Below are 20,685 nucleotides of genomic sequence, written 5' to 3' on the forward strand. Positions count from 1 at the left end.
GTCTTCCAGACACCCAGAGGAAGAAGGAAGTGTCATTCGGGTCATAGGTCGCGTGACCATATATAGGCAGAGCTTTGAAGCGAGCATACACATCTTGCAATCTTTTTCTGGCTCAGGGAAAGTGCTGTGAAATGACCTGTGTTTGACTCAGAGACTCAATTGGAACGGTTTTAGAAACCATAGCTTGTTTTCTATCCAATGCTATATGGTTATATGCATATAGTAACAGCAATAATTGAATAAGAGGCAGTTTAGTCTGTAGAGGCAATTATGCTAATGCGAAACAGCACCCCCTGTATTCTCAAGAAGTTAAGCTAGTTTTAACAGTCTCTTTAATTTTTTTATCAACAATCTCAATCTGATAATGTTCAGCAATTTCAATTAACTGCTCCTTAGTACACAACTCTAAGGCTACCTCTGAAGGAGCTTGAACAAAACTACTCAAAATGGAAGACATTTTCCTCAACCAATACAACTATTACAAATGCTCAAAAAAACACAACTCACCTGCTGTCAATCTGGGTTCAAGGACAAGAGCCACACCCCACTATCCTCCAAAAACTACTAACTAACTGGCCCTGGTCTTCGTGCAGTCACATGTGGTGGGGTTTTATGCACACAAAACCAGTGGAGTGGAAAAGACAACCAGAAACTGGCAGCCCTCCCATAACCACGGAGGTGCTCCCGAGCCGATGTAGGGGAAAAGGGAAAAGGATGCTCTACCCACGTTCACTGCCACCTAAAACAAAAACACCACAAGCCTCCTATTGACACTTGCTGATATGCCTGAACAGGAGAGGACTCCCACCTGAACAAAACCCAGAAAAACACAAAGTGAATTGCTTAGCTACCAAGCTAACTGAACCAAAAGAACACATGGCTCTCAACGCTCTCTTCAACAAAATTGGCCCAACCAAAACATCCACTCAAACAAAAAAAATTGTCAATCTGAACTAAACTAACCCAAGTTAACTACTATCCCGGACGAGTCCCCCACTTGTCACAAGCCGGCTCATAGCCTGTGACAAATGAGAGGACACGAACAACAGGTATAGGCCAATTTAAAGTGTTCTTTATTATTAAACAAACTATTAACTTAAACTAAGAAAAAGGAATGAGGTGTGGAAGTATCATGATGTAAGGTGTATGTAAAGTGCATGGGTGCATGAATATGTGTGTGAACATGACTGAGTGAAAACTATGCAAAACTAAAAAGGAACAAACAAATCATGAGCATACCTGGAGGAGCAGAGAGAGAGAGAGCAAGAGAGATTAGTGACAGCTTTATACCCTGAGCCCAGGTGGCTCCAATCACTAACGACCCTCCTCTGCCTGCAGGAGGAACCGCCCCCTGCACTGCAGAGGAGGAGCCGTGACACATTCTTAAAACAAAGTGGTGATCCTAACTGACCTAAGACAGGGAATTTTACTAGGATTAAATGTCAGGAATTGTGAAAAACTGAGTTTAAATGTATTTGGCTAAGGTGTATGTAAACTTTCGACTTCAACTGTATTTCAACATCAACTGTTCAGATGAGGCTGCGTGAATCAGGCCTTCATGGTCGAATTGCTGCAAAGAATCCACTACTAAAGGACACCAATAAGAAGGGACTTGTGTCATGACTGTCCTGATCAGGTCAGGTTACAGGAGACCACAACCCTACAGATTATCTCTCACCCCCAACAGAGGAGGAGAGATCTAGGGGTATGACCCCTCTAGGGGTTTTATGACCCCTCACGGCCATTGTAAATCTTAGGCAACAGACAAAATTCCTTTGTCCTCTCACTATGGAGAACCGGCCTCAGAACATTAAACATTCAATAAATGGACTTTGGAACAATGGTTTCCGTCAGCCACAATGGTGGTAATGACGATAGATGTAATATGAAAATGTATGTCATTTTTGTTTTGGTATTAAAGGTTAAAGGACGACGTTATTACGAAAACATTGAAACTTCAAGAGTTTCCCTAGTATATGCTTGATGTTTATACATTGTACATTGTGTTGAAAATGCCTAAATCAAAGAGAATGTTTTGGTAAAGATGAAATGTGAAGTTAGTTGTCTAAAATTGGATTTGAGTCAAATCTAGACTTTGCCTCTTAACTTGGTACGCCCAGAGAATTGTCCCAAAGGCGGTTACGCCCACTTCCGACCCGAGGGTATAAGACATGTGAGTTAAGAATTAACATACCACACTAAGTGACCCAAGCTGCAGCAAAGGTCTGAGTAGTCAACGAACCCAAAACGCAACACGAGGTTGAAGACAAACTAATCTCTTTCTACCCATGCTACGGATGAATAGCTGCGTCTAAGCGGGTGAATTCAAACCATACCACCCCCATCGAATCGTGGTATCTACACTGTTTTCATTCCTACACTGTGAGCCCTGAGCTACAGGGCTGGCTGTCCTCAGAAGAACCCTTTCAGAATAAGGGCGAGGAATCAGACCACTAAGCAAAAAGGACACTGACATCGTGAGGACAACCAGAGAAGTGCGCCATCCGAGAAGACGAAACGGTCCACGCAGAGACCCACAGCGGAGATCTTCAACACGTATTTACATTATTATATTCTGACCCATAAGAGCGGCAGTTCGGGGCAAGGTTAGGGTTAAAATAAGCATAGCTGACAATTGCACCCAAATGTATATTTCTCTCGCATACTTTCTCGTTTTCTCTCTCTTTTAAATCCCCATTTTGGGTAACACGTGCCAGAGTGTGTTGGCCCGTTGTACTAAGTTCTAATCAATAGCCTAGACTGTGTTTTTGTGTATGTGTATCTTTTATTTTCATTTTAGCTTTCTAGTAAATAAATAATCAACTAAAATTGGTGTGGTACGAACTCATTGGTGGGACTCGGGTTTGTGCAGATTCCCGGATTATGCAACGTTCAGAATGTGACTGTAGAGGAAATTGATAAATTAGCAACTATTGTATAATAGATATTCTGATCGATATTCTAAAACTAATTTTCACATGGTGCCCCAGGTTAATGAGTTCATATTTGCCTGATTAATTTAATCACGCAATTATAAACCGCTAATCATTTGATGAGCAGCAGTCGTCACATTAACTAATACAATGTCACGACACTTGCTTGGGCCAAGAAACACAAGCAATGGACAGACAGTATGAAACATTTCTGGGATCTTTTATTTCAGCTAAACATGTTGCGTTTATTTGCGTTTATCATTTTAACTCCTCTATTTTGCCTTTCTCTATCACTCTTGAGCAGTGGCGTGCCGTGGGCCTGGGGCCTGGGCCTTCAGTGAGGTACTACACAGTCCCACCCAAATTAATCCACCTCTTATTACCATCATTATGATGCCATGGCTCTAGACACTATACATTTAGACAGAAACGCAGTATAACCAGGCGTTGCGTCACCTTGAAATTGACAAATTGACATTTTGGGGTAAACAGTGTTTACCCAAAAACATGACACAATCAATGAGTCTTTTCAATATTTCCCTTCACCTTTCCATTGTGCAGCTCCATTGCCCTGCGCGCTTGTTCTTTGAGCTGTAGATCCACTCCGGTGTCCCCAAAAGTTTTCAAAAGCACCATTGCTTGTAAGTGCCCAGCCGTACTTTGGTGTCTCGTTGCTGCCTTGGTTAGACAACTCAAGTTTGCAAAGCCAGTGTGGCTCCAAACACCAAATCGATCACTTGCAAATAATAGGCATTCCCAGCAGTACAGTTTGCAGTGCTTCTCGGAGCCTGTGAGCCATTGACAGCGCTCGTAGTTGAAACTTTGAAAGTGGCGAGCGAACGAACCCCTTTCCCGCCTGTGACAGGCTTTGTGGCGTCGGGCGACCTCTCCTTACAATGTCTAACTTTTCTTGAAAAGTTCGTCTTGAGAATGGCGTTATAATTATATCCTCGACCAAAACGATATCTTCTCCTCCTTCCGCCATTGTGGGTTGAAAAAACAGCTTAGTAGTACGCAAATTAATTTGTTTATCAAATTCAGTTTCCTAGATCTGCATAGACCTGCCCATAGGACCTGCCTCTCAATATTGGTAATCCAATCAAAAGACGTGCACTACGCCTGCCTACAAATGAGGACATTGTGCAATATTTAGATTCTAACTAATGTCTGAGTCTAAAGGAAATTAAGTTAATGTATATATAATTTGATATACAGAAGAATATACTTAACTGTCTTATGATTTATATTATCTTGTTTGATATTGTACATGTAATTGTACATGTAATTTAATCCAATCAAAAGACGTGCACTACGCCTGCTAGCTGGCTCCTGTGTAACACTGGAGCCAGCCAGCAGGCGTACAATAGCCAACTCTAAAGCTGATTGGTTGACACTAAATTTTCATTTCCATTCACTATAAGCTACAAGCGCCCGCACTGTTGATTCTGAAGGCCTGAGGGCAGATTTTAGACCCCTGGCAACACATGATGGCTGAATATGATTGGACAAAATATCTAACATAAAGACCAGCCCTCCAAATCTCAACCTGGGGCTGGAAGCAGTGCAACCAAGAGGAAAGCTATGAAATGAAGAGTAGAACTCTTACTTTGGGGAATAATTTAATACATATTTGTGGGAAAATATATTTTAAAAAAATATATATATAAAAAATATATAAAAGAAATATATATATATTCTGATGATGTTTAGGCCAGCAGAGAATTCCTTGCAGGCCCTGACCGCCCACCACTGCTCTTGAGGCTAATATAGGACTACCAACATATTACATGTGTGCATGCTTGTGCATGTCTAGTCTAGGAAAAGCCGTTTTCTCACCATGGATTCTTAAAGGAATTTCTGTATATTATTAGAGATTTTCTCTGGAAATATTTGACTGATATACAGTTGAAGTCGGAGGTTTACATACACCTTAGCCAAATACATTTAAACTCAGTTTTTCACAATTCCTGACATTTAATCCTAGTAAAAATTCCCTGTCTTAGGTCAGTTAGGATCACCACTTTATTTTAAAAATATGAAATGTCAGAATAATAGTAGAGAGAATGATTTATTTAAGCTTTTATTTATTTGATCACATTCCCAGTGGGTCAGAAGTTTACATACACTCAATTAGTATTTGGTAGCATTGTCTTTAAATTGTTTAACTTGGGTAAAATGTTTCGGGTAGCCTTCCACAAGCTTCCCACAATAAGTTGGGTGAATTTTGGCCCATTCCTCCTGACAGAGCTGGTGTAACTGAGTCAGGTTAGTAGTCCTCCTTGCTCGCACATGCTTTTTCAGTTCTGCCCACACATGTTCTATAGGATTGAGGTCAGGACTTTGTGATGGCCACTCCAATACCTTGATTTTGTTGTTCTTAAGCCAATTTGCCACAACTTTGGAAGTATGCTTGGGGTCATTGTCCATTTGGAAGACCCTTTTGCGATCATGCTTTAACTTCCTGACTGATGCCTTGAGATGTTGCTTCAATATATCCACTTAATTTTCCTGCCTCATGATTCCATGTATTTTGTGAAGTGCACCAGTCCCTCCTGCAGCAAAGCACCCCACAACATGCTTCATGGTTGGGATGGTGTTCTTCGCCTTGCAAGCGTCCCCCTTTTTCCTCCAAACATAACGATGGTCATTATGGCCAAACAGTTCCATTTTTGTTTCATCATACCAGAGGACATTTCCCCAAAAAGGATGATCTTTGTCCCCATGTGCAGTTGCAAACCGTAGTCTGGCTTTTTTTAATGGGGGTTTGGAGCAGTGGCTTCTTCTTTTCTGAGCAGCCTTTCAGGTTATGTTGATATAGGACTTGTTTTACTGTGGATATTTATACTTTTGTACCTGTTTCCTCCAGCATCTTGACAAGGTTCTTTGCTGTTGTTCTGGAATTGATTTGAACTTTTCACACCAAAGTACGTTCATCTCTAGGAGACAGAACACGTCTCCTTCCTGAGCGGTATGACGGCTGCGTGGTCCCATGGTGTTTATACTTGCGTACTATTGTTTGTACAGATTAACGTGGTACCTTCAGGCATTTGGAAAGTGCTCCCCAGAATGAACCAGACATGTGAAGGTCTACAATTTTGTTTCTGAGGTCTTAGCTGATATCTTTTGATTTTCCCATGATGTCAAGCAAAGAGGCACTGAGTTTGAAGTTAGGCCTTGAAATACATCCACAGTTAAACACCTCCAATTGACTCAAATGATGTCAATTAGCCTATCAGAAGCTTCTAAAGCCATGACATCATTTTCTGGAATTTTCCAAGCTGTTTAAAAGCACATTCAATTTAGCGCATGTAAACTTCTAACCTACTGGAATTGTGATACTGTGAATTATATGTGAAATAATCTGTCTGTAAACAATTGTTGGAAAAATTACTTGCGTCATGCACAACGTAGATGTCCTAACCGGCTTGCCAAAACTATAGTTTGTTTACAAGAAATGTGTGGAGTGGTTGAAAAACAAGTTTTAATGACTCCATCCTAAGTGTATGTAAACTTCCGACTTCAACTGAATTTTAATTCATTTTCAGTACTCAGTTATGTCTTTTGCTGGTGATAACATCACATCTATCTAATTATAGGGTAATTCATGTGACGTATTAGGTGTAAAATTTCACCTCTGACTCTCACTCAGTTAGATAATATCAACTCTCACTTAGTTACATTACCAGATGGACCTAAAGATTACCCCTGGGCAAAACAGTTCAGAGAAGTACCAGCAGAGGGAGTACAGGAAACGTGAAAGTTTATGCAAGGATACGTTATGATTGTGTGAGAGAAAGGAAGTGAGTGTATGCATGTGGGGGCGTACGTGCATACATGTGTGTTATGTGTATGTGTATGCACTGTATCGCCCTACCTCAGGTTCTCTGAGCTAAACTCAGACTCCAGGAACTTGAGGAACTGCTCCCTCCCCACCTGATCCTTGAGAACCTCATTGATTCCGAACGCCCACCTCTTCACCCTCTGCTGACCTGGCTCCTTACTGGGAAGAGACACACTGCAGTCAGACACCACAGTGTATAGAGGGAAACCTCAGTGAACAGTACACACTACACAGCTACAAATCATTATATTATTACCTGACATCCCTCAGGAGATGGTTTTCAGCAGTGCAACTTACAAAGCATTTTCTGGTACCACACACTATACCAGTGTACCAGTGTAAAACAACACAGATTTAAAAAAAATAAAAAGTAAAAAAGACAGTCCAAGAAGACAAACCTGGCTTCCAGCTCCCACACAGTGGTGTCGTCTGAGATCCAGGGGTTGGAGGGGTCGGTTGGTGTGATGAAGGGGTCATATTCCACATATTGCTCTGTATAGGCCAACAAACTGGGAGAAAGAAAACAAACTATTCAGTTCAGTCAGGTAAAGTGGACAGAAAAGGGAACAATGTATCATGCCGCCTGGGGAACTCAGGATATGACTAAGAGCAGTGCTATTCGAAGATAGCAGGAAGTGAAGTAATGTAGCATATTTACTCTAACACAATAGTGAGTAACCCAGGACACTAAGGATGGGAATCTACACTCTGTTCAGTGTTACGGCACAGGAAATGACAAAAAGCCTTAGTGCTGATGATACACATCCGGGTATCGTTTGGACTAAACACTTTAAGGTTGTCTAAATTCTTAATTACTGGCTACAATAAACATTAAAGAGTTCAACAATGGATCAATGGGGGGGGGGGGGGGGTGAAGAGAAGGAGAACTTAGCTCACCTCTCGGCCACTTTGGACATTTTCAGTCGATGTCTGTCTAATTGCCCTCCCCAATAAGTGATCTGGAACAACAAGGGGAAATCATATTTTGTGAATTTCGGGGAACTAGTCAAACTGACAAGACAGTAACAGTGTTGCCATCATAAGTGTATGTTTTGAAAGAACATTTTCCTTCCAAACATGCATTCTTGCAATGCAAAAGAAAAGCAACCATGCAGTCCAGCACCCCCTACATTACCTGGTCCTGTAGCTCCTCCTCTGTGGCCGGCTTGGCCTCTGGGGCAGGGGTGTGGGTGGGGCTGTGGGTGCGCACATCATTCTGAGGCCCATATACAGACTGAGGCAGAGAGACAATCAAACAGAACCCACCAAAGTCAAACTCGAACAACAGTGTTTTCAAGTGACCTGTTTTTCAGAAGTAATGGATTTATCAGACACTCTAACCTTTCTTGTCTTGTGGGGGTTTTTCATTCTGGAGGACTTCTTTATGTCAACTTCTGTTGTGTTTACACATCCGGGCTGGAGAGCAACAAAAATTAGCAGTATAAATTAATAAAATAAAGACCTTCAGAGAGCATTCTCTGCTTGTTCTTATTGATTCACTAGCAGCTCAGGTAGGACTGTTTAGTGAATCCAGCAAACCATAGCCTACTTCTTCTATTGCAATTTGCTACATGCGCAGTCAAACATGGTCTTGTGAAATATTATTGTAAAAATTCTAACAAAAATTCTAAACAATCAATGTATCACTGAGAAATAAAACATATTGTCGGTACGTCCTGCATGGGTAAACAAAGGGTACAATCAAGGCACCCTCCAGGATCACGGTGGTTAAGTGGTTTGACGAGGCTGCTGTGAAATCAGAAAGGAACCTGATTATAATGCTCCGAGAATGCATAAATTAATCCTGTTATTTTCCAATTAAGCTCATGGCTAGAGAAGCAGATCCATTCCCGAGTGTAAGCTAATGCTAAGAAGGATATGTGTCTGAATGGATGATGAGGTCAAACAGACCACTGGAGAGCTCTACGTTCATTTTTTGGGGGGGGGGGATTGACAGTACAGTAATAACATTTAGATATTACGGCAGACAAAGAAGAAAGAAAAAATCTTTGCCTTTACCAAGCTCTGAAAATGTGACTATTATCCAAACCCATTACATTATTCACACTGAACGGTGAAGGAAATTACTTTGTAGACTGAAAAAAGCACAGGTTAAATTCTTTGTCATTTTATAAAAAACATCTAATAAAAAATCCATGCCAATTACTACAATTTCTAAGATAAGAACAACTTAGGTTTTTGACAATTATTATTTCTAAACATGTATGCATGACAAACGACAACACTATTGCACAAAGGAATACTAAGTTTACTCGATTGAATACCTATCGTGGAAGTTCAGCGCTATAGCGCAATTTAAATTTAAAGGCAATGTTCCCGTGTTCGCGGAGACTGCATTCACAGTAAACGCTGCATATGTCGGCTCAATCGGAAATTAACTTAACATTTTAATTATGCTACAAAGCTGAACTTCAGCGATATGGATTTCATTTGAGCACAGCCTCCAGGTAACTGAATACTGCAGTGGAAACTTTGCCCAAATACTGTAGCTAAATGTTATGTTATGAAAATAATGTGACTCTTGTAGCATGAGATTTTAAAAGCACAATAAACTCACCACAGGTCTGTGCACATCCCAAAATGCTCTTTCTTGACTATCGAGAATTTTCCTCTCAATCTTATCCCTTTTCTTGTCAACTCTGAGGAGATACACAGTACAGGCAATTACTTTTTTGGTATTTTACATAAACATATTTTGTGTAATTATTACTGTTTTTTCTTTGCCACTTCCCCTGGCCTAAAATGTGGTGTTGTTAGAAAACTGATGAGAAGTGGTAGTTAGAGATGAGGGCATATCAACGCATACAGTACTACATTTGTTTCATTTGGAAACTTACTTTGCTTGTGCTTCTGCTTGCATAAATATGAACTCCCATTTTCTGGCAAATGCTCTCTGTAGCCTCGCTAAGCTCTCCTGAATCAACAATAAGCATAAAAAATCCAGACAGTTATCCCATGACATACAGTGGCTTGCGAAAGTATTCACCTGCCCTGGCATTTGTCCTATTTTGTTGCCTTACAACTTGGAATTAAAATTGATTTTGGGGGGGTTTGTATCATTTTATTTACACAACATGCCTACCACTTTGAAGATGCAAAATATTTTTTATTGTGAAACAAACAAGAAACAAGACAAAAAAACAGAAAACTTGAGAGTACATAACTATTCACCCACCAAAGTCAATACTTTGTAGAGCCACCTTCTGCAGCAATTACAGCTGCAAGTCTCTTGGGGTATGTCTCTATGAGCTTGGGACATCTAGCCACTGGGATTTTTGCCCATTCTTCAAGGCAAAACTGCTCCAGCTTCTTCAAGTTGGATGGATCCCGCTGGTGTATAGCAATCTTTAAGTCATACCACAGATTCTCAATTGGATTGAGGTCGGGGCTTTGACTAGGCCATTCCAAGAGATTTAAATGTTTCCCCTTAACCTGTTGGGGATGGGGGCGCTGTTTAGACTATTTATGCTAATTTGGCTAATTTTTGAAACGGCTTCCCACAAAATCCTTGATCGTACAATATGCATATTATTATTATTATTGGATAGAAAACAGTCTATAGTTTCTATAGGAGTTGAAATTTTGTCTCTAAGTGGAACAGAGCCCATTCTACAGCAATTTCCCTGACATGGAGTCAGATTTGAGAAATGTTGGCCACTCTTCTGAAGTCAGTTAAAAGGGCACTGTCGTTGCTATGACTATACGGACACTTCTTACGTCTTCCCCTGGATGCCTTTACGTGATGACGATTCCAACGGGGTCGATTGCGCGTTCACAGGCCCTACAAATGAAAAAACCCTGAAGCTAGTCATTCTTTGGGAGCTGCGTCATGAGCCTAGAGGACACCGGCGCGCACCTGTTCCAAGCGTTAGTTTAGCCTGTTATATTTCTCCGGTCATCTTTTCACTCGTTATAGGAGTTAAAAACATCATAAGGTAGTTAATTTAAAGCGTTTTATAGCAATTTATATCCGTTTAGTGCGATTTTGGGACATTTATTTTTGCAACGATGTGAAAAGTTGGGCACGCTTTTCAGTTCATCCCGAACGCAGTTGACATTTCCACATGGCAAGAGGACAGCTTTCCACCAAAAGACGATTGCTCCCAAGAAAGGATCCTTTGCCCAAGATACTGATGGAAGAACAGCTCAAGGTAGGACATTTTTATTATGATAAATCGTGTTTCTGTCGAAACATTTTAGTGGCTTAGGACGCCATGTTTTTTGACGTAGCTTCGCTTGGCGCAAACTGTATTGAAAAGTAAGGATAAATTAAAAAATGTAATAACGCAATTGTATTAAGAATTAAATTGTCTATCAATCCCTGTCCACCCTATATTTTTTAGTCACGTTTATGAGTATTTATGTATAAGAGTAGATCACTGTCTAAGTGGCGCAAGGACTTTTTCTTTACCAGCTTGTCTACATTTCACATTGTCTAACCATGATTTTGGTGGCTAAATATAAACATTTTCGATCAAACTGTATATGCATGTTGTAATGTGATGTTACAGGAGTGTCATCGGAAGAATTCTGAGAAGGTTAGTGAAAAAATTAATATCTTTTGGCGATGTTGACTTTTATCGCTCACTTTGGCTAGAATCAATGCTGGGCTGCTAATTGCTATGTGCTAAGCTAATATAACGATTTATTGTGTTTTCGCTGTAAGACACTTAGAAAATCTGAAATATTGTCTGTATTCACAGGATCTGTGTCTTTCGATTCGTGTATGCTGTGTATTTTTACGAAATGTTTGATGATTAGTAGTTAGGTAAACACGTTGCTCATTGTAATTATTCTAGTCCATTTGTGATGGTGGGTGCAATTGTAAACTATGCCATCTACCTGAAATATGCACTTTTTTCTAACAAAACCTATCCCATACCATAAATATGTTATCAGACTGTCATCTAATGAGTTTTTTTTGTTGGTTAGGGGCTATAAATATCTTAGTTTAGCCGAATTGGTGATGGCTACTGGTGTTGGTGGACAAATAAAAGATGGTGGATTATGCTAATGTGTTTTTAGGTAATAGATGTACATCTTTACATATTGTGTCTTCCCTGTAAAACATTTTAAAAATCGGAAATGTTGACTGGATTCACAAGATCTGTGTCTTTCATTAGCTGTATTGGACTTTAATGTGTGAAAGTTAAATATTTAAAAAAAATATTTTTTTTGAATTTCGCGGCACTGGTTTTTCAGTGGGGGGGGGGGGTGTGCCGCTAGCGCCACGCTGATCCTAGACAGGTTAAACCACTCGAGTGTTTCTTTAGCAGTATGCTAAGGGTCATTGTCCTGTTGGACGGGGAACCTCCGTCCCAGTCTCAAATCTATGGAAGACTGAAACAGGTTTCCCTCAAGAATGTCCCTGTATTTAGCGCCATCCATCATTCCTTCAATTCTGACCAGTTTCCCAGTCCCTGCGGATTAAAAATGGTGGTATTAAAAAAAAATTAAAGATGGTATTCTCGGGTTGATGAGAGGTGTAGGGTTTGCGCCAGACATAGCGTTTTCCTTGATGGCCAAAAAGCTCAATTTTAGTCTCATCTGACCAGAGTACCCTCTTCCATATGTTTGGGGAGTCTCCCACATGCCTTTTGGTGAACAGCAAACGTGTTTGCTTATTTTCTTATTTGAACAATGGCTTTTTTTCTGGACACTCTTCCATAAAGCCCTGCTCTGTGGCGTGTACGGCTTAAAGTGGTCCTATGGACAGATACTCCAGTCTCCGCTGTGGAGCTTTGCAGATCCTTCAGGGTTATTTTTGGTCTCTTTGTTGCCTCTCTGATTAATGCCCCCCTTTCCTGGTCCGTGAGTTTTAGTGGGAGGCCCTCTCTCTGCAGGTTTGTTGGGGTGCTATATTCTTTCCATTTTTAAATAATGGATTTAATGGAGCTCTGTGGGATGTTCAAAGTTTCTGATATTTTTTTATAACCCAACCCTGATATGTACTTCTCCACAACTTTGTCCTTGACCTGTTTGGAGAGCTCCTTGGTCTTCGTGGTGCCGCTTGCTTGGTGGTGCCCCTTGCTTAGTGGTGTTGCAGACTCTGGGTGTAACGAATGTCATCGGGAGAAGGAGAAGAGGACCAATATGCAGCGTGGTAAGTGTTCATATTTTTAATCACTAAACTGAACACTGAACAAAACAACAAAAGACAACAAATGAACAGTCCTGTAAGGTGATGACACACACTAAACAGAAAATAATCACCCACAACTCAGTGGGAAAACAGGCTACCTAAATATGGTTCTCAATCAGAGACAACGATAGACAGCTGCCTCTGATTGAGAACCACACACGGCCAAACACAAAGAAATACACAACATAGAACACCAGACATAGAATGCCCACCCAAACTCATGCCCTGACCAACCAAAATAGAGACATAAAAAGGATCTCTACGGTCAGGGCGTGACAGTACCCACCCCCCAAAGGTGCGGACTCCGGCCGCAAAACCTGAACCTATAGGGGAGGGTCTGGGTGGGCATTTCACCGCGGTGGCGGCTCTGGTGCGGGACGTGGACCCCGCTCCACCTTAGTCTTGGCCCACTTAGGTGGCGCCTCTGGACCGGGGACCCTTACCGCCGACCCCGGACCGGGGACCCTCATAGCGGGCCCCCCCCCCCCCCCAAGAAACAAGAAAAATATTCTGGGGCTGCCTCTCGTGCACTTTTCCTCGAGCCAACTCCTCATAGCGTCGCCGCTCCGCCTTAGCTGCCTCCAGCTCCCTTTTCGGAAGGCGATACTCTCCCGGCTGTGCCCATGGTCCTTTGCCGAACAGTATTTCCTCCCATGTCCAGGAGTCCATTCCACCACGCTGCTTGGTCGCTTGTTGGTGGGGAGTTCTGTAACGAATATCGTCAGGAGAAGGAGAGGACCAAAGTGCAGCGTGGTACGTATCCATAATTACTTTTAATCAAGATGAATACACGAACAAAAACAACAAAACGACCAACGAACAGTTCTGACAGGTGCAACAACCACTAACCAGAAAATAACCACCCACAAACAAAAGTGGGAAAACAGGCTACCTAAGTATGGCTCTCAATCAGAGACAACGATAGACAGCTGCCTCTGATTGAGAACCATACCAGGCCAAACACATAGAAATAGAAAACCTAGACCTACAACATAGAATACCCACCAACATCACACCCTGACCAAACTAAAAATAGAAACATACAAAGCAATCTACGGTCAGGGCATGACACTGGGGCCATACAGAACATGTTTATACATACTGAGATCATGAGACAGATCATGTGACACTTAGATTGCACACAGGTGGACTTTATTTAACTAATTATGTGAATTTCGAAGGTAATTGGTTGAACCAGATCATCTTTAGGGGCTTCATAGCAAAAAAAATACATTTGCACGAACCACTTTTCGTTTTTTTTTTAAAACAAGTTATTTTTTCCATTTCACTTCACCAATTTGGACTATTTTGTGTATGTCCATTACATGAAATCCAAATAAAAATCTATTTAAATTACAGGTTGTGATGCAACAAAATAGGGAAAACGCCAAGGGGGATGAATACTTTTGCAAGGCACTGTAATACAATAACACCAACAGAACAAAAGGCTTTCGCTGTGAGGATACAAATCAGGCTGATATCAATATGAATTACTCTACTGCTAACATAATAAAGAGAGAATTATGATATGAACCAGAGAAGACCTCTTACCGCCTCATAATCTGCTAGCTCCAGACGAGCTTTGTTTTGCATTGTTCTTTTGCACAGGTAAACAGCTGAGAGACAGAACAAACGTATCAGAAAACAGAGAAAACTACTGTTGACAGATGCTGGCTGATCAAGTTTTACTTTGCCAAACCCTTCCTGCAACAGCTGCAGACTAGGCCACAACATTGAGATGCCTGTGGAAAAGTAATTCCCTATGACCAGAGTATAATGTGGATTGTTAATGCGCCTTAACAAAATCCTTAACTGGTCCTAACCTGTTTACCGAAACCACTCAATGGCCAATCTAAACTAGCCTGTAAATTACACAGGTCAATAACCATAGCACGTCTGTGAAATTGAACAGGGACTTGGATGGAAACACCTTCCCTCCCATTCCATCACTATTACTCCAACCCTCTATCCCTCTCTACACTGACCATCTGTAGAGATTCCATTATTCCATTACCCCTGTACGTGTATTCATTAGAAAGTGTCAATCATGCCAGTCTGTTGTCTACTACAAAGTAATTAGAGGTTCCCTAATGCTATGGCTATTCCCGTTTCATTCATTAGTCTTCCTACCCCAACACAAAAGGAGAGGAAATGAATGTGCTTGGTGTTAGCTATGCGCTACAGGTGTTTAATAAACTCAGCTTTATTTCCTCTTTTATCGGTTTACACAATCAAACATCTCCCTCGGCTGGTCAATCCCTTCCCCCCATCTCCATTTCCCTCCATGTAATCAGCACTTCAACAACACAATAGGGATTTATCAAAGAGCTGCATTGGGGATGCAAATGGCTATATGGCTGGTGTGGTTCTTGCAACTCACATACAAAATAAGACTCAAATTAACATAACCCTATCTTTTCCATGAAACCCCCATTTATGGTTCTGTTTTCATCTGCTAAGCCGGAGCATTGGGCTACAATGTACAGCATGTCAGATGCTATACAAATGTGTGCCTAGATTCAATCCAAAGGTTTGTAGATCCGTGCTAAAGCGCAATTGAAATTTAAAAGCAATGTTCCTGCGTTTGCGGGGACTGACTACATTGATGGTAAACGCCGCATATGACGGCTCAATCAAAAATACTATTTTCATTCCAATCACGCTTTAAGGCGTATCTTCCGTGCTACGGATTGAAAGTAGCCCAAAATCTATTTTATCTATATATGGTTACATTCAATGCACCATCCAGCCTTCCATTGTGTAATACTATTCACTTTTGCTAAGGCTCTTACCATAGTCTGTATTTTCTGGCTCCCAGCAGTTTGATGGCCAGAAGTAGGGGGTCTGAGAAGAGCGATTGTAAGAAGAAAAGAGTGAGGGACGAGGCAGCTAAAGAACTGACACACCTTTATCTAAGAACTGTTCTAAGAACTGAGACACGTTAATCTAAGAACTGATCTAAGAACTGAGACACCTTTATCTAAGAACTGATCTAAGAACTGAGACACCTTGATCTAAGAACTGATCTAAGAATTGAGACACCTTTATCTAAGAACTGATCTAAGAACTGAGACGCCTGGCTAAAATTCACATTAGGCCCTTGAGCGAGGCACTTTAGTTGCCTCGGTAAAACATCTAGCAATATAAATGGATTAAGTGTAAAAGATATAGCACTCAACAAAGACGTATGGATTGAGTCCTCCCTGTGTGGTCTGATATGGATTGGATGAGATAAAGGAGTACATTATAGAACATATAAGAGCCATACAGCCTATGAATTCACTGTACCTGAAACCTGTAGAAAGTGCCGTCGTCTTTGAGTGTGAGTACGTGGTCTGAGATAGGGAAGAAGTAGCCATGGGCAGCCATCAGGGTCCCTAGGTGAAGGGCCTCCACTGGACAACACAAACAACATCATATACTTTTCCACCACAGCACCCCTAATATTCCCATTGTCCCCTTTGAAACATCCCACTTCCCCCCTCCACCGAGGTATGGCATATGAGGTCAGCATAGTACCTTTAGGGACAGCCTCAAAGGCAAATCTGACCTCATATGCCAAATCCGCTACCCCTCCTAATGTAAAATGAAACACATTATATTTTTATCACTATTTCCACCTTGTCTCTCTGTATCTAGAATGTGTACGACTCAGCTATGCATTAATAAATGATCACTCATTAATGTTTAAAGATACACTATCCATACAAAATGGGCACCCTTTCAAATTAGTGGATTCTGCTATTTCAGCCACACCCGTTGCTGACAGGTGTATAAAAAACTGAGTACACAGCCATGCAATCACCATAGACAAACTTTGGCAGTAAATTGGCAGAGTGCTGAAGCGTGTAGTGCGTAAAAATAGTCTGTCCTCGGTTGCAACACTGACTACCGAGTTCCAAACTACCTCTGGAAGCAACGTCAGCACAAGAACTGTTCGTCGGGAGCTTCATGAAATTGGTTTCAATAGCTGAGCAGCCGCACACAAGCCTAAGATCACCATGTACAATGCCAAGCGTCAGCTGGAGTGGTGTAACGCTCGCCGCCATTGAACTCTGGAGCAGTGGAAACGCATACTCTGGAGTGATGAATCACGCTTCACCATCTGGCAGTCCGACGGACAAATCTAAGTTTGACAGATGCCAGGAAAACGCTACCTGCCCCAATGCATAGTGCTAACTGTAAAGTTTGGTGGAGGAGGAATAATGATCTGGGGCTGTTTGTCATGGTTCGGGCTAGGCCCCGTAGTTCCAGTGAAGGGAAATCTTAACACTACAGCGTACAATGACATCCTAGACAATTCTGTGCTTCCGACTATGTGGCAAAAGTTTGGGGAAGGCCCTTTCCTGTTTCAGCATGACAATGCCCCAGTGCACAAAGCGAGGTCCATACAGAAATGGTTTGTCGAGATCCGTGTGAAGAAACTTGACTGGCCTGCACAGAGCACTGACCTCAACCCCATCGAACACCTTTGGGATGAATTGGAATGCCGACTGCAAGCCAGGCCTAATCGCCCAACATCGGTGCCCGACCTCACGAATGCCCTTGTAGCTGAATGGAAGCAAGTCCCCGGCAGAAATGTTCCAACATATAGTGGAAAGCCTTCCCAGAAGAGTGATTATAGCAGCAAAGGGGAGACCAACTCCATATTAATACCGATGATTTTGGAATGACATGTTCAACGAGCAAGTCTCCACATACTTTTGGTCATGTAGTGTATGTTTAGCTTACTCATAAATGTAAGTGCCCTTTCAGTGTATTTGTGTGTGGATGTGTGTGATATGTTTTATGCATTGTATGCTTGTGTGAGATTCTTAGTCTGCAATTTGGATACAGTGTTTTGAACCAAAACAGCAAAATTGTTATAGATAAAGCAATTACAGAAAGAAAGAGACAGATAATCTCTTCTGTTGGGAAGCTACACAGATTGCATACTGTATATTCAGGAATTTTGAAAGAGGATTTGCACATTCATCTATATTACTGTCTGGTTAGAGCTTCAGATACAGTGGATATCAAACAGGCTTAAAGACGAATCCAGTCACCCCCGAAAATAACTTTTAACAACTTTATGGATTGTTAGCACATAGCCCTAAGTGCTAAAGCATGCATTTATATCCACCAACTGTGGTTAAAAGTGTCTAGAACCAAGAGGTACATAGCTGCTTTGTAGGCTAATCGGATTCATATCCTAAACTCCAGAAGAAAAAAGGATGGAGCAGGAGAATAAAAAACATCCTTTCTTAAACTGAAAAAGAAATGAGTGTCTGGCTTGGGGAGTGTCCTCAAATTGTTAGTCCCTAGCTAATGTAAAGCTATCTGACTTTTTGACCCCCCGACTCCACTCGTATGCCCTGTAATCACCTTTACAGTGACTCAGCCATTAGCTAGGGAATAACAATTTGAGGACACTCCCCGTGTACTGTCCTCTTGAATACCCTGGCCTGCAGATTATAATTAATTTGAGGTAATTTCTGTACTAGAATGTTCTAAAGAGCGTATTGGGACTTTTGTGTTCTATAACATTTGTAATCAAATTTTTCTCACAGGACCATTGGGACCTCAAACAAGATTCTCTCAAGCTTAAATGTGTTTCTGTGCAATTTCCTGCTCTTGTCAGACCTTGTGAGTGACGACACAGCGCAATGAGATTCCTCAATCTTGAAGTAAAGGAAACAGAGATTCAGTCTGAACCTGTTTTCTGCTGAAGCATAGGCGCAGGTATTTCAGCCTGACTGCAGTGCTTTTGAGAGTACTCCAGTGCTCCACGGTCCATGCGCACTTTGTGGAGTGCTGTTGAGTCAGCTTTGTTTTAAAAAGTGAAACTAAAATCACTAATGCGGGTGAATCGACCTTTCCATACCAACGCATGCACCAGAATGTACCCATAGGATAACACACACACACAGCAAGGGCTCTTTGTGCTTGTCTTATTGAACAGGCCTTGTGTGGAGCTGTTAACTGAGTGCTTTGAAAACAGGTAGGTAGACGAGGAAATACAATAGAGTCTCAACAGACTATGGAGCCTGAGGGAGAGAAGACAGGCCGATTCTTTTTCTGTCCAGCACTCAACGGCTTCCCCTCTCCTCTAAATCAGTGACATGGGTTATGCCTTTCGCCTCCCTCTGTCCGCCATTGAAAACCTTCCGCCTTCCTCTCACTCCATGGCAAAGTGATAATGAACAACCTTTTGAAACATGTTCCCTTGGAGTGACGTGACCTAACATGCACCTACTAGGTTATATAATCAAATCAATTGCTTTAGAAAAGCACTGCTACCGAATGCATTGAGGTTTTAGAGAAACAAAGTCTGACTTTGGGCTACTTTTCAACTAATGTTACAATGATTCTAATTAGCCATGGACATGTTAAACATGGAAGGAACTTCTCAAGAATAAGGGTGTTGTATGTAACATAACTGTAAATGACTCACTCTTTCACATGTCTAGTGTCACATAAGTAAAGACATAAGAGGACACTAATGAGCATACATTACCTTGATCTTCAATGTTCAGGTTTTTGATCATCCACTGTACAATGTCAGAACCTGGAATGGAAAACAACATACATAAATACACCCAAAGCATACTGTACAGCACCTTTTAGCACAGTGATGTAAATGATAGTCTCTTTATTACATGCAAATTCCTCTCAGGTAGAACAATTGTGAGTGGGTAATTGTCAATCCAAAAAAATATGCTTTTATTACAGCCATTCGAGAGCTTGGGACTATAAGGTTTTATCTGCATTTTTGTCCAAATGTAGTCATTGACATAGCCTTGTTCTGTTCAATGTTCTCTACCTATATAGTACTCTAAATATCCCAATGCATGTTGTTAAATTCAAAAGAATACTAGATAAAAATTGCTGACACCATTCAAATCAGAACGTTAAAGCCAATTATCTCAGAATCATCTTTTTGCAGTACATGAGAACCTTAGAGTCCCAAGCTCTCTCACTAGAAACCACCTAACTCTGTTCCCATTAATAGATAATTGTTAAACCAATCTAGAGCATGACCAGTCATTCCACAACATTTTAACATTTACACCAACACAGCATGGTCCACGGTGTCAAGTGCCTTCGACAAATCAAAAAAGACAGACACACAATGTAATTTCACATTTAGTTGATACCAGTTTCAATCTGTCTGTGCCACTGCCTGACTGGCTAGCGCTCAGCTAGCTAACGTTAGCTATTATATTTTTGCACAATTCAGGTCATAGGTAGCTAGCTAACTAATGATTTGTCCAAACACTTATATGTTTATGTGAATACATTGCTGTCTTTTAATACCAAGATGCAAGTCAATATGCTAATGTCACAGTTCAGTAGCATGTTAGCTAGTACAACAGCTATGGTAGCTAGCTAGCTAGCAACAATATGAGTTGATTTGAAATCAAAGAAAAACTTTACTTTTGCAGATGGATACCCTTCCCCTACCCTTGATGTTGGAAGAGGCTGTATTGGGAGGAGGATGCATCAACACCCTGGAAATATGTTTGTGTTGCACTCACTCAAACATTTTTTGGGTGATAAATGAGTGTAACATCTTGTCCTGACTGTCCTGTGAGGATCCGAATGCGTCAGATCAGCTTGGCAATGGATGAATAACCAGACCTCTCTCACCCACAGAAGAGTAGGAGTAGGGAACTGGGCCGGTTTGACAGCTCACACCCTGCTGTAAATTAAAGGAAACGGAATCTAGGGTCTCCCTCTCCAGTATTAACCAAAGTAATGTTCCTTTG

At 41.3% G+C, this 20,685-nt stretch overlaps 1 protein-coding gene across 5 annotated transcripts in view; it reads right to left on the reverse strand.

Annotated features, from left to right (window-relative positions):
• LOC129857946 (regulator of G-protein signaling 7) overlaps window positions 1–20,685 on the reverse strand; it is a 118,619-nt gene that overhangs the window by 17,389 nt on the left and 80,545 nt on the right. For 3 of the 5 annotated variants that reach the window (XM_055926664.1, XM_055926695.1, XM_055926673.1), the window contains exons 4-14: window positions 19,434–19,484; window positions 16,226–16,332; window positions 15,730–15,781; window positions 14,489–14,553; window positions 9,633–9,709; window positions 9,353–9,434; window positions 8,116–8,190; window positions 7,910–8,008; window positions 7,672–7,733; window positions 7,173–7,283; window positions 6,808–6,948 (exon numbers count right to left, since the gene is read on the reverse strand). In XM_055926664.1, the coding sequence (XP_055782639.1) occupies window positions 6,808–6,948; window positions 7,173–7,283; window positions 7,672–7,733; window positions 7,910–8,008; window positions 8,116–8,190; window positions 9,353–9,434; window positions 9,633–9,709; window positions 14,489–14,553; window positions 15,730–15,781; window positions 16,226–16,332; window positions 19,434–19,484 (922 nt within the window). The remainder of the gene's footprint in view (window positions 1–6,807; window positions 6,949–7,172; window positions 7,284–7,671; window positions 7,734–7,909; window positions 8,009–8,115; window positions 8,191–9,352; window positions 9,435–9,632; window positions 9,710–14,488; window positions 14,554–15,729; window positions 15,782–16,225; window positions 16,333–19,433; window positions 19,485–20,685) is intronic. The other 2 variants (XM_055926684.1, XM_055926706.1) reach the window with 1 other exon arrangement.

Source organism: Salvelinus fontinalis, chromosome 1 (genome assembly GCF_029448725.1).
Source record: "Salvelinus fontinalis isolate EN_2023a chromosome 1, ASM2944872v1, whole genome shotgun sequence".
In the NCBI taxonomy this organism is placed as follows: domain Eukaryota; kingdom Metazoa; phylum Chordata; class Actinopteri; order Salmoniformes; family Salmonidae; genus Salvelinus; species Salvelinus fontinalis.